Source organism: Hesperophylax consimilis, chromosome 2 (genome assembly GCF_061612785.1).
Source record: "Hesperophylax consimilis isolate HC1 chromosome 2, BYU_Hcon_1.0, whole genome shotgun sequence".
Lineage (NCBI taxonomy): Eukaryota > Metazoa > Arthropoda > Insecta > Trichoptera > Limnephilidae > Hesperophylax > Hesperophylax consimilis.
Genome location: NC_142837.1, coordinates 24,601,484 through 24,614,905, shown reverse-complemented (window position 1 = coordinate 24,614,905; position 13,422 = coordinate 24,601,484). Strand labels below are relative to the sequence as shown.

Here is a 13,422-nt window from a genome sequence, read left to right as displayed (position 1 = left end):
GAAAGCAAACGTATGGAAAGAGGGCGGAGTTATCAATATATAGATAGTTGATTTATGGGTGCATGATCTCGGTGGTTTCTGGGTTTTATTATGATGTCCACTAATAGTTACGCCAATCAAGTGTTTGATGATTGACCCTTAAGGGGACTCATTCTCACTCTCCGTTCATTATTGGCATTGCCTTTAAAATTGAATATCACAGTTATCATTTTGTATGGATCTTCCAACATTACCCCAAGACTTAAGATCTCTATCATCTACATCTGCTGATCCCGATACCGTCACTCGTCACATCTGCAGATACAACTCTGATCTACTTCACCCTACAATTCACCTGCTAAGGACAGAACTTGTCGAATATTGCTCGCAGTGCGGGAGTTAATATTATTTTAATGCCTCCTCAACCGAGGGTCGTAGCAGTATGTATGTGCGTCGCAATGTTTTGCCGAGTCCATTATTAAATAGGTGGATCAATATCAAATTAGGCGTCAATGATAACTGTAATTGCTGACAAGAATAACATTTAACTTAAGGGTACTTATAGCAATAAAAGACTTGGGTAGAAATTCAACTTTTCATTAATTTGGCTCGCAATAGAACTTCATGACAAAGGTAGGTACCTTCCTGAAATTGTCGAGCTTTATCGCTAGAATATGTATGTAAACAATTCAATAGTTGAATTGAATTGTTATAGGTAGGTACTTCCGATTTATAAGAGTGACGAATGAGGAATGGCTCTTGTTATACTTCTCATTTGTTGGAGAATAATTCTCCTGCCCGTTTCCCATTCAACAATATTCATTCAAAACCAATTGAAAGTTATTATCTTGTTTCCTTTATGAAATTTAAAATTGGAATGAATAACATTTTACATGGGTTATTTTCGGGTTTTAGATTTATTTACGACAAAACTTTACGAATGGCAAAATTAATTGTAAGGAACTATTACCCAACTAACTAACCATCACATCGTTTCCCCATAGGAATAGGCACTATAGGCAGTAGATGTATCTACATCTACAGTGGAATATGGCACAGACTAATAGCTTCATTTAAATTCAAGGCTCATTCATATTCCTCAGTCACCTGTTCCGACTTATGACTTGATCTGATTCCAGAATTTGATAGACTTGACGAGTCTTCCTGGAGCGTCCCCGACTTCTTCATCTATGTTCTATCAATTAGGGATCAACAACTAACCTGGTCTTCACTTTGTGCTGCTTGTCGGGCAAAAGTTGCAGCTTCACATACGGATCGCTGGATCCAAGATTAGGATCTTTAGCTGGGAGTTCCTCACACTTTACCACTGATACTATAAGGGAGCTCTTCTCGTGTTTGTATCTGAAAAACAAATATACAAAGTTTTAGCCTTCATTTCTTTGTATCACTACAAAAGATTTAGTGTCAATAAAATATATTTTGTATGAATACACACATTTTAAGGAGGAGAGGTGTTTGTGTAATGGCACTACATTTAATACCACCTAGTTATTTCAGTATTTGAATACCTCATACAAACTCATTACGAAATCGTGACCTACCCAACACTACTAAACACTCGTTAATCCTGTGTTCTTACCTCAGTGCTACTTATGAGTTCTTTGATTTTTTTTATTTTTTTTAAATTTCTTTATTTTTTCCAATTTTTATATTAATTACATACAATATTATATAAATAAATACGAATAATGGGAACCCAATAAGGCGCAGCCTGTGCGTGGGTAATATATTTAAGTTATTATATTATTGTACCCAGAAATAAACAAACTGTGGGCATATAAAACAAAAATAAACTTACATTTTGTCTAAGCGAATTGTATAAAAAGTGTTTACAATAGTGTATAGTGAAGTTATAAGTGTTTAGTGTAATATATGGTGAATATTTTATGTGTAACATAAACTGATACAAATTAAATAAATAAAAAGTTTCAACTGCTATATCGAAAAGCCATAATTTTAACTCTTTTAAATTTATATTTATTTATTTAGAATTTACGGCACAAGTGCCATTTACATACAAAGTTTTTATTTTATTTTTTTACATATACATAGTGCAGTATTAAATTTTGATGAGAAAAATTAAAGAATTAAATTTAGTTAAAACATAACAAATAAAATAACAGTAAAGAAAGAAGCAATGACAATAGCCTGTTATGTAGTGACCTCATTCAAATAAGTGGCTTTAAAATGTGTTATTAGTGCAGCTTTATACTTTACAAGGGGAATATTAAAAGTATCTGCGATTTTAGCATAAAAGTTCCCAAGTGTGTGCAATCTATTTATAACTGAGTTATATCCTGAGACTGTGGTAAAATTGTCACAATAATACATATTGAGGAAGTTTAGTAATCACTAGAATATTTTTCGGTAAAAGATTGAAAGTACGAGGTCCAATGAAACTGCAGTGTGTTTGCATTTGTTTTGTGTTCGTTTGGGGAGTATAAAATACATTATTATTTCTAATGTGGATTTTGTTTTCATTTATTTCGAATTTATTTTTGTTTTTAAAGATGTATTTCATAGTTTGTAAAATAAATAGTTTACGGAGACAGAATAGTTTAGATTCTTTGTATAACTCATCTGTTGAAAATGTTCTTTTCTGATTATACATAACTTTGATGGTATAATTTTGAGTTATTTGTAAAGGTTTTATATGTGCATGAAGCGCACCGCCCCATCCTATATTATTTTTATAAGTAAGCTTCTTAGAAAACTTGCTCCTTTTTCTTTCTTTGTTTCCTAGTGTACGCAATCCATTCTTCTTCTTTTGGTGTTGGTTACTACTGGTTCAAGCCTCTCCTTGCAGATTGCATTCTAAAATAAGATTCCATTCTAGAATTGATCCCCCGACAGTTGTCCCCCCCGACAGTTGTTCCCCCCGACAGTTGATCCCCGGACGGATCTGTCCCCAACAGTTGTCCCCCCCGACAGTTGATCCCCGGACGGATCTGTCCCCAACTGTCGGGGAGCCAATTGTCGGGTGATCGATTGTCTGATCGCCCAAGAATTGTTCTTTCCTCTACCATGTCTTCCATAAATCTTCCCGTGGATTAGCAGTATATTATAAGTACGTATTTTTTATCCTCATGACGAGACCAATATATTAGAGTGGTTCTGATCTTCTTTTAATATTTAATACAATTTCGTATTTTTGGCCAATCAGTGACAACAAATTTTAGTATGTACCTACATATTTAGAACACAAACATCGGATGTGTAATACCCATTGCTTAATCAATGGTAATACCCATGATAAGCATATGCTCTATTTGTTATACAGGCATTCCAATCGAAGGTGCTCAAAAAAACTATCGTCATTAATCTCCTTGAATTCGGTGCCAATCCCGGAGAATAACATTTTTTGGCAAAATTTTAAAAACTGTGCTCAACAGCTAAGCTGTAGAAACATTTGCTGGAGACATGCGACACAATATGACCCATATCTTCTAGACCGTTGTTCACCCTTCTTTTCTTTCAAAAGACCCTCCACACAGCATCCCTAAAGATGATTCTCTCAGGACTTTTGTGGCATTGGGTTTAGGTTGATGAAATAAAATCTTCATGATAATGTAAGGTTAACAGTACAGAAAGCACAGAAAAGAAGTAGACGTATGTTTAAATTAATCTTACCTCAATCTGAAGTGCAGCTGACCCAGTTTGATGACCCCATCGTCCGACATCTCCACTATCCCGTTATCCCCCGGCTTGAGCGAGTTTTCCGTCTCCTTGTGCGCTCCTGGCAGCTCCTTGAAGGGCGTGGGGGGTGTCTGGGCCTCAGCCGCCCCCTTCTCGGTCTCCGAATGGAAAGAGTCCTTCAGGGCGTCAGAGGTGGCGGGAGGGGTGGCGGGGGTGAGACCGCCTGAGGCTTGCTGGAAGGGGAAGTAACAATATTAGGGCGCAAACAGTTTACAATGTATTTTTCCAATATTATCTTTATGAATGTTTGAAGCTTATGTTTTTTCGTTACACTGGTAATAACTCTTAAATAAGAGATTTTATGAATTTAAGCCCTTTCTATTTTGGAAAACCAAATCCTGGCCCCTTTACGTTTTCCTCCCAGACACATTCGGTTTGCAAATATGATAATCCGGAAGTAAATGCTGACAAAAATGGCTGCTGTAAAAAACATTATGTTGAAGTATGGCTCATTGAAATGTTTTTTTTCACTGTCTGTTATTTTTTAATACTAAATTTATTATTTAATAAATCAAAATAAGAATTTTTTAAATCATTCCAAAAATAAACCAATTATGGATTTCCTCATTTTGTTAAGGAATACATAAAATTAACAGGATAGAATTACATAAAATAATACTTGATTGAAAAAGCTCTTCCTGACCATCTAGTAGGGTTCAATGTTTTTAATGTTATCGAAGTTGAAGACTTCCCTTCTTTATCAGATATAAAACTTGATAAGATATTCCATCTTTTGATACTATGCCTAAAAAAATTATAAATTTGTTGAACTCTTTCAAAAAAATGTTGCATATCAATAACCTCTCTTACTGCATCATTAATTATGTACTAGATTTAAGTTATGAGAAGCACAGTGAACATATATACCGCATTTGGCTCGCTATCTTTTATGAGATTTTGAACTCCACCATAAGTGCCTTTCATTGTGTTAGCACCATCTTATCCTTGTTCTCGACACTTATTTAGGGTATATTTTTGTGATTTATGGATTTAATAATTTGGTTCAACATTGCTACATTATAACTTCATGAAATCATTGGACATTATAACTTCATGAAATCCTAAAAATGACTCTTTAATGACAAGCGCCTTTGGGATTCCATTTTCGTCTTTCTCAATCATACAATAACGGTAAAGTTCACACATTTGATCTGTTTGAATATGATAGAGTAAAAGGGTGCGGCATTTATTTAATTTATGAGTGCATTTTATATTTTTAGAACCAGAACAGAAATGAGCTCATTTTGTATTTTTGAACTTAAGTATTTTATCTGGCCCTTTGATTTACTTAACAACTCTTGTAAAATCGGATCGTATTTTGCTAATAACTCAACAATACTAAAAAAATTTCCTCGGGCACTTGGATCTTTGTAATCTGCCTTTTTTCTGTGGCTACGAAAGGCTAAATTACAGTAAAAGTGTTGGAGTAACATCAAGGAGTCTAGAGAGTACTTGGTGCCAAATAGATGTTTCTTTCTTGATCATGAATTCTTGTTCTTCATCTAGTGTACCATGTAACCGCCATTGTTGATACGTTAAACAAGAGTCCAGGTGAATTTTTGATGTTTCGTGTCTTTCTATGGCATCTACAATATGTTTTCAGTCGTCATAACCTTCCATCCAAACATTTTGTATTTTTTTAGATGCCCGATTTGCGAATAACGACAACCAGCATGGTTCACAATTAGGGCTGCCACCTTTCAAAAACAGTAGACCTGGAGATTTTAGAAATATAGTTTTTTTATTAAAATAAAACTTTTTTAGTATGAATTATTTAATTAAGGCAATTAAGGTCATGCTAAATTACCATTGGTAATGTTTTTTTTAAATATAAATGACCTCGCTAGTGCTAAACTGACTTGGACCATCTTGACACTTAAAACTATATTTTTCATTCTGAAGGGAATGTTTAAGCATCTTTTCTTGCTCAGGTTTCTTCAAAAACTTCAAAAATTCTTGGCAATTCATATTGTAATTAATCTTCACAATTAACTCTGCCTTCACCGTGTCCACTAACAAGCAGTTTCGCTCGTCTGTCCACTAATTTCCCATTAGAAAAGACGAGTTCAACCAAAGCATTGCTTATAGGGATTGAAAAAAAAATTCCAATTATTTTTGGCAGTTCGGTGAAAGTTGAGGTGACTTTGAATAACTAAACCCATCGTAAATCAACAGGCAATGTTGAATCATTAGATTGTACGAACTGAGGAAATACTTGGATTATCTTCGTCGACATTTTTCAAACCAAGTGATTGGACAGCTTCCACAGTATCTTCGTAACTCACTGCACTTGTTAGATCGAATTTGGAAAAGATTTTGAACACAGAATCCTCAAAATCATAATTTTTCTCTATGTATTCAAGAGTTCTACTGTAAACCTCATTGGCTTCTTTTTTTAATTGATCCTGATCAGAAGGCTTCAAAAACTTTAAGTTTCTCATTATTTTGGCACCGTAAAATTCATCGTGCATTCACTCAGTCAGACATTCACGATGGTCGTCTGTCGCTTCGCTGCCAACGCCCGGTCTGACCCGGAGATATAGATGTTAAACCCGTAGCCCGGACATGCACCATGCAAACCCGGAGAGGTGGCAGCTCTATTCACAATACGCCTTCTGAAGTATTAAGGAATAAGATAGCCATGTACGTTCAAGTTTCACGCCAGAAACAATATAGTAATATGGGCCTAGTGAGATGGGCAATTCGTCACTATTGTAACTAAATGTAATATTAAAATAAATGAATAAATAATGTTTTTCTAGGAAAGATCTACTGTCATTGTCTTTTGAAAGGACCCTTGGGATTACAATATCCGTTTTTGATTACGAACCGTTTCACTTGATCATTTAATTCTTTAAAATTACCCTTATCAGTAATATACGGTGAAGATGCAATATTGTTCACACTAAAATATGATTCACTTTGATTTTCGCTAGTCCCCGGTTGTGGTTGTTTTGGATCTGGATATACACTGGTGTCGGGTGCTGCATCTGCTAGACTGTTACTTTTAGATCCGATCAATTCTTCACTATCGGAGCACTGTTCACTCGCTTTTTCATCAATACAGTCATCGTTCTTAAAGTACTGACTAATTTTAGATAAATTTTTATTTTTTTGTTCAGACTCCTTCCTCTTTCGTTTTTCGTTCCCACTCAGATATTTTCTAGAACTAGACATGTTAATATCTAATTTTCACAATTAACTTCACTGTGCCTCTAATTGCATGTTCAATAAAACAAAACAACAAAATTACGAAAAATCAAAGATACAATAATGACCAATTGTCATAACCATAAATATACTAGAAGTGAGTCGTTCGCGAACGAGTCGGCTCAGTGAACCGCATCTTTACACCGATCCGTAAGATCCGGTTCCCAAATCATCCGCTCACTCGTTCGCGGATCGGTAGTGACTCACCCGTTCGGGAACGGTGAGCCGGTGACCCGGTGACCCGGTGATCCGCTTCACTCGTTCGCGAACGAAGAGCCGGTGAGCCGGTGAGCCGGTGACCCGGTGACCCGCTTCAGTCGTTCGCGAACGGTGAGCCGGTGAGCAGGTGACCCGCCAGACCCGAAGAGCCGACTCACCCGTTCGCGAACGAAGATCCGCATACATCGTTCAACGGATCTCACGGCTCGCGGGTCACTACTGACGTACTGACCGGATTGATCATATATATGACATAATAATACTGGTATTCCCGCTTGCATAACATTTTAGTTGTTGTGTCGGCACTTATTTAGTTTATTATAACAGGAACAAGGAAGAGTTATATTATGTTCATGGTTTATTTTCAGTTAATCATTGATATCGAAATAATCGTAAAAAAGTAATGTTGGCATTGAGTACTTACATGAACGACGTTTAGCTATCATTCTCACACCGAAGTATTTTGTTTCACAACACAATTTTTATATTATTATTGCACTTATTTGGGACAGAATTAATTTTAAATAGATTTAAGTTTATTTTCATTGTTCTATATTTTGATTCCATTCACCAATTGATTTTTTTAAACTTAATTTGAAGAAATTTTTTCAATATTATTAATATAGATTATAGATTTTAATTTAAAAATAACACATCTGACAATTTTTGTGGCCGCAGAAAAATGATTCCAAATTTCACTCTTTTTTCTTGTGGAAATCATGGTAAATTTAAATTAAAGCTATTAAAAAGTTCGTAATTATGTTTTCCGGGTAAAAAAAAACTAAAAAGCGATAAGAAACGTGATTCAACGATTACCGTACGATTGAAGTTTGACGTTTTGTACCAAAAACCTAACAAAACAAAAGATTTCTCGATTTCATTTTTTCATTCTAATAAAAGGGTATTCCAATAAAATTGGGAATCCCCTTTGAATGTAATCATAAATATACGATATATTGATCGATTTTTCTGGGCAAAATTTTGTCTTCGAAATATATAATATTCCCAAAGAAGCAAAAATGTCGGAATGTTTCCTCACAATAGCAAGGTCCCATCTGACGAAGCGCAGTCCTGAGAAATGACCTTTAAAGCATTTATCTTTTCAGCTCATTCTTCCGGAGGGAGCTTTGTCAGACGCAACCTGTTATGAAACATCATAAAACCCTAAAAATATTTTAAGTGCAACTTTTATAAAAGAAAAATGAAATCTCATGGTTTCATGTTTAAATACTTTTATTTTATAAGCAATAATTATTAGCCTAAAACACTCATCCACATTGAAAAATCTCCTGATAAAAGATACATGACACATCTCTTATCCGCGAAATAATTCAATATATACTAGTGTTTCAGGCTAATAATTATTGCTTATAAAATAATTGTTACCCTTTGTGCTATGCATAAAAAATCTTGTCTTAAATATTAGTTTACCAAAAAAAAATAATAAATACTTTTAATTTCACCAAAACATAAAAATAGCACATTGTATAATAAACGATCCAATTTGATTTCGGTCACAATGTACAATTAAAATAAATTTCACTAGCGAATCTTAAACATCTTAGGACACTGTAGAGTGTAGAACACATGTCGATTTCAATATCTGTACCATTGTATAATATCGACGACTACACGTATGTATTCTTTTATCGCGAAGAACTTTGTTTTTATTTTATTTATGGAGGGGGGAGGGGGGGGGTTCAATCGAGCCGGTTCACTGAAGCGGATCTTTCAGGTGAACGGGACCCAGTGAACCGGCTCCCTCAACTGAGCCGCTTCGCCCATCTCTAAAATATACCACTCTGTCATAACAATCAAACGAACAATGCATAGAAGAGCCCTCCGTACTTAAAAAATAGAAATTTTGGATTTTCCTAACAAGGGGAATCCCGGACCAAGTGTCGCTAGTTCGACAGCACCACGAAAAAAGTACTTTCTTGCTTATCAAAATGCAGGAATACTCCGAGCGTCTCTAGCTTGCCGGCGCCGGCAAACTGCCGCGACAAAAAATTCAACAACCAATGCGTTCTAAAATTGAACGACATCCTTTTCCTATTAATGCTTTTAAATCTTAATAATTTATTTGATTTAGTACCTATATGGCCCTTGGTTGTGTCTAACTTTAGTTGATTTTATGTACTTATATATAATTTATAATTTTTACTGAATTTTGTTAAAATTTTTAGTTTACTTCTGACTTTTGAGCTCGCGGTCCGTGGCATTTTGCCAGACCTGCCACCTTTTAGTTTCGCCACTGCACGTGACATGTCTAAAAACACTATTATATGGATTTTTTATATTTATTCAGCTTGTTATTGAAAATTTCCTCTTTTGATGTCATGTCATCGTAATTGTTAAATAGTCAGTTCGAGGAAAAAAAATATTTACAGTTTGTTTTGTGTCGATTCACTTTGAAATTTGAATGTGAAAGAATAGCACGTGGAGCGCGCGGGTAATTGAGTATTAATTGAAGGTAATTGAGTAGTAATTGAATATTATTTAACAGCATTGAATGTTATGTACCTATATGTATTTTATGTTATTATGCATACCTATTTTGGATTCTAGTGACTAAAAAGCTTGGATTAATGCCATATCATGATAATGGTCTTTAGTTTATGAGCAGGACAAAATGGGACATACAATCAGAGGCGGATTTGCCCTTAGGCCTATGTAGGCCCGGGGCTAGGGCGGCCAGATATTAAGGGCGGCTAATCGTGACAAAAAAGTCACAGATGATAACAAGAAATTACTTCCCAAGTACCTAAATATTCTATGTACGAAGTAGCGATATGCAAGAGCGTGTTCACACACAGCACACAGCGCGCCCCCACGCCCCGCAGCCGCCCTCGCCACACCTATCATGCTCCGTCGCTTGCCCGCTCGCGTATTTCCAATCCCTACCGTGATTCAGCTGCGCTAGTGACTGAACCGCGTTAGGGTATTGTTATGCATAATAGCGTGTTCACACACAGAGCGATAATATGCGTGGGATGTGTATTTTTTTACATTAATTGCACACAGGAGGCTTTGAGGAAAATATTTTCCCTCACAACCTATGTCATCTTAGATGATGCTGTGTGGAGGGTCTTTTTAAGGAAGGGAAAGATAGGAAGTTCTGAAAAGGAAAATGTGGGTGGGTGGGTAGGAATCTGGGGATTAGTGTGTCCAGGAGTGACATACGTATAAATACATTCCTCCAACTGCGGTGCAAGGCGATGGGTCAAGATAGTCCGGCTGGAAAGGTCAAAAGGCCTCCTTCACCCAGTCTCTCTCGATCCGGCCCGCCACGCAGCAGGTGGGCAGACGTATCCGCCGCCAAGACCTGGACAAATCTCACCCCATGAACCATGAATGATAATGGCAGGAAAATTAAAACGGTTTTGACCCTAGGAACTTACTGAAAAGTTTGGATACTCCTGGTCAATATGATGGGTACTGAGAAAGGGGCGGCTACATGGTCTGGGGCCTAGGGCGGCCAAGACTGCAAATCCGCCTCTGCATACAATAGGTAATACACGGGCGGAATTCACGCTCGGGACCATGTCGCTTAACTAGAAATAGGTGTTTTGATTGAATCCTTATAGTGTGAACTTACAGTGCCAGGTGGTGTCTTGGCGGTCCCCGTTGGGCTGGGCGACTTCTTGAGGTAGTGGCCCCCGCCCCCGGGGCTGCGCACGGCAGTGGGTCGCCGCGGGGGGCGGAATGCCAGGGGGCGCTCGGGGCCATGCCGCTTACCTGGAGACAAAAGATTTTGTTTAGTTATGAAGGGAATTAATGGGCTAAGTGATTTTGATCGCAAAATGACAACCTAACCTAACCTAAATTACCACGCCCAAAAATATAACAAATTACTTAGGTAATTATGATTGTTTTCAAATTAATGAATTCAACTTTGGCGAAATCGATAACTACCCACTAATGATGACAGTGTAAAAACGGACAACCCGTTTGAAGACTCCTTGTCGGTTGGGACACTTGTGGTTGATCTATTGGTATTTCCATGGAAGATAGGTTCTCCAAAGAATGAACATTATCGATACCTTCGACATCGGAATACACTCGAGAGACAGGTTAAACGCGTGCCCACAATTCACATTTACCGTCAAAACGGAACGATTTTACAATCCATTTTTTGAAAGAAACATCTCTGACGTAGAATGACATTGATAGTTGCTAAATATATTATTCTTCGGGAGTACTTTTATAGAAAAAAAGGTTATAAAATGACTTGATAAAGGCAAAATATCAAAAATTGAGTTTTAGCTGCCAAGGTACAAAAAATCTCTTTAGTAAATAAATTTTGCCTCCAGGGCTAACTTTAAGCTTTCAGACCTTAGAAGGTTTTTTTTAAGTTCCTCGAAAACAGAATTACACCCCAGAGCATTTTATGTAAATTATTACGAATATCAATTATCAAAATTTAAATCGAAACACCACGTGTTTTGAAAGTTATATTTTCCCCTCAAAACAGAGATGAGAATGCGAAGGGAGAGATTTTGAATATGGGGGCGATTCATGCGGAAAAGCGGCTGTCTGCGTTCTGGGAAAGGTCAACACCAACAACAATTTCCTTTCAACATCGTGACAAAGTAACCCCCTGTTTTCTTCAACCTGTTGCTGCCCAATGTTGAATGAGGGCATGAGTGGACACTTCCTATCAGGGTTGGATGAATGGCTACATTCCGGACTGTAACAGCTCTAGATTTATTTCTACAATATTTCAGGTTTTTTCGAAAACCTTTAAAATGTCCCCACAAAGCTCATTTTCAAATACCTATACTAAAATATTTTAGATTGTAATTTATAATATTGAAGTGAAACTTCTTTACGCGCGTTATGCAATTTCGAGGACCGGAGTAAAACCAACTCATGACCGTCATCAAAAACCGTGATCATTTTGCTATGCCTAGCCAATATTATATACCTACTTTCGGTCGCTCTCCAAACTCAGCTTTGCGGTCGAGAGGCAAAGCGCCCGATTGTCGTCGTGAAGAACCGAGGTTCGATCCCCGCTTTAACTAATTTGTTTTTTTCTTTTTGTGATTTTTTTAATAATAATTTTTTTTAAAGTGATAAAATGCTCTCGTGCTGCGACTTTTAGATATTTTGACTATATGATATTTTGGTCGAATACGTAATAACCGCGGTCTAGAGGCAGAACGTTCGACACTCGTTATGCAGGACTCAGGTTCGAATCCCATATTTTTATAACTTTTAATTTTTTTTTTATCAACGATTTGTAATAATGTAGTAAAAAATTAGATAAATTTGTTAATTTAAATTTAATTTACTTTACGGTACCTATTTCATATTTTGGTCGAAATATAGCTTACAAATCGAGCCGGTAGAGTCGCTCGGTATTTTGATTAATTATTTTTATTTTGAATCATTAAAATCACTAATCAAGGCCGATAACGCCGCGTCGCGCGAAATATCTCTCCTCGCGGTCTAGAGGCAGAGCGTTCGACACTCGTTATGCAGGACCCGGGTTCGAATCCCATATTTTTATAACTTTTAATTTTTTTATCACATGCTACTTATAAATATGTCAATAGACAGAAAAAAAGAGAGAATGAAATGAAAAGAGAGAGAGAAGAATACTAAAAGTTTCACTTCCGTCGTGCGTAGGCTTGCCACACACTGTATTTTTACCGCACAAGAGTCCTGTGGGACTAAGGCATCCCGAATTGAGTTAAGTTATAAGACTGAAATGAGTGTAAAAGGGAAGGCTATGGGGAGGAGGAAGATTGGAGAGTATTTGGCAATTCAGATCTGGACAGCGAACATAGACCCATTTCAAGCAACGTTTCAATTCTGAATGGTGATCTTTCACCAGGGCGGTACTAAGTTTATTTTCAGTAAGTTTCCACGGAAAACTTTGAAATTTTTTCTTTATTTTTAAGTTTCTTTCGCCTGCGGTGCAGAACTAGATTTTGATTTTCCTTGATACGAGTGACTAATTCTCTCTGGCAGTGTGTCATAGCATCCATGGTTTGCTTCTAAAATAGCCAATATCAGTTAGTACATATATATTTTGCGATTTCGCCTCAAAAGTAGATTACCTTCTGAATAATAAAATAGTCATTTCATTTTGAGAGAGAATTATTTGATTTTCTTGGCCAAAATCGCTAGAAAATCGCTTTTCGAAAACTAAAACTTTGTAAAAAGAGCGATTTATTCTATAGGTCTTTAATATAAGCCATTTTAGAAGCGAACCACAAATATATGAAGGAAGATGGTTTTATTTATTTTCTTGCTCAGTTGTTGAAATTCTCTCATTTATTTTTGTGAGCA

At 36.5% G+C, this 13,422-nt stretch overlaps 1 protein-coding gene across 1 annotated transcript in view; it reads right to left on the bottom strand.

Moving 5' to 3' along the window:
• The window catches only part of Syt4 (Synaptotagmin 4), a 74,356-nt gene that overhangs the window by 21,625 nt on the left and 39,309 nt on the right, over nt 1-13,422 (bottom strand). Inside the window, exons 3-5 of the mRNA XM_089641763.1 lie at nt 10,724-10,863; nt 3,631-3,869; nt 1,201-1,341 (exon numbers count right to left, since the gene is read on the bottom strand). Of these exons, the coding sequence (XP_089497889.1) occupies nt 1,201-1,341; nt 3,631-3,869; nt 10,724-10,863 (520 nt within the window). The remainder of the gene's footprint in view (nt 1-1,200; nt 1,342-3,630; nt 3,870-10,723; nt 10,864-13,422) is intronic.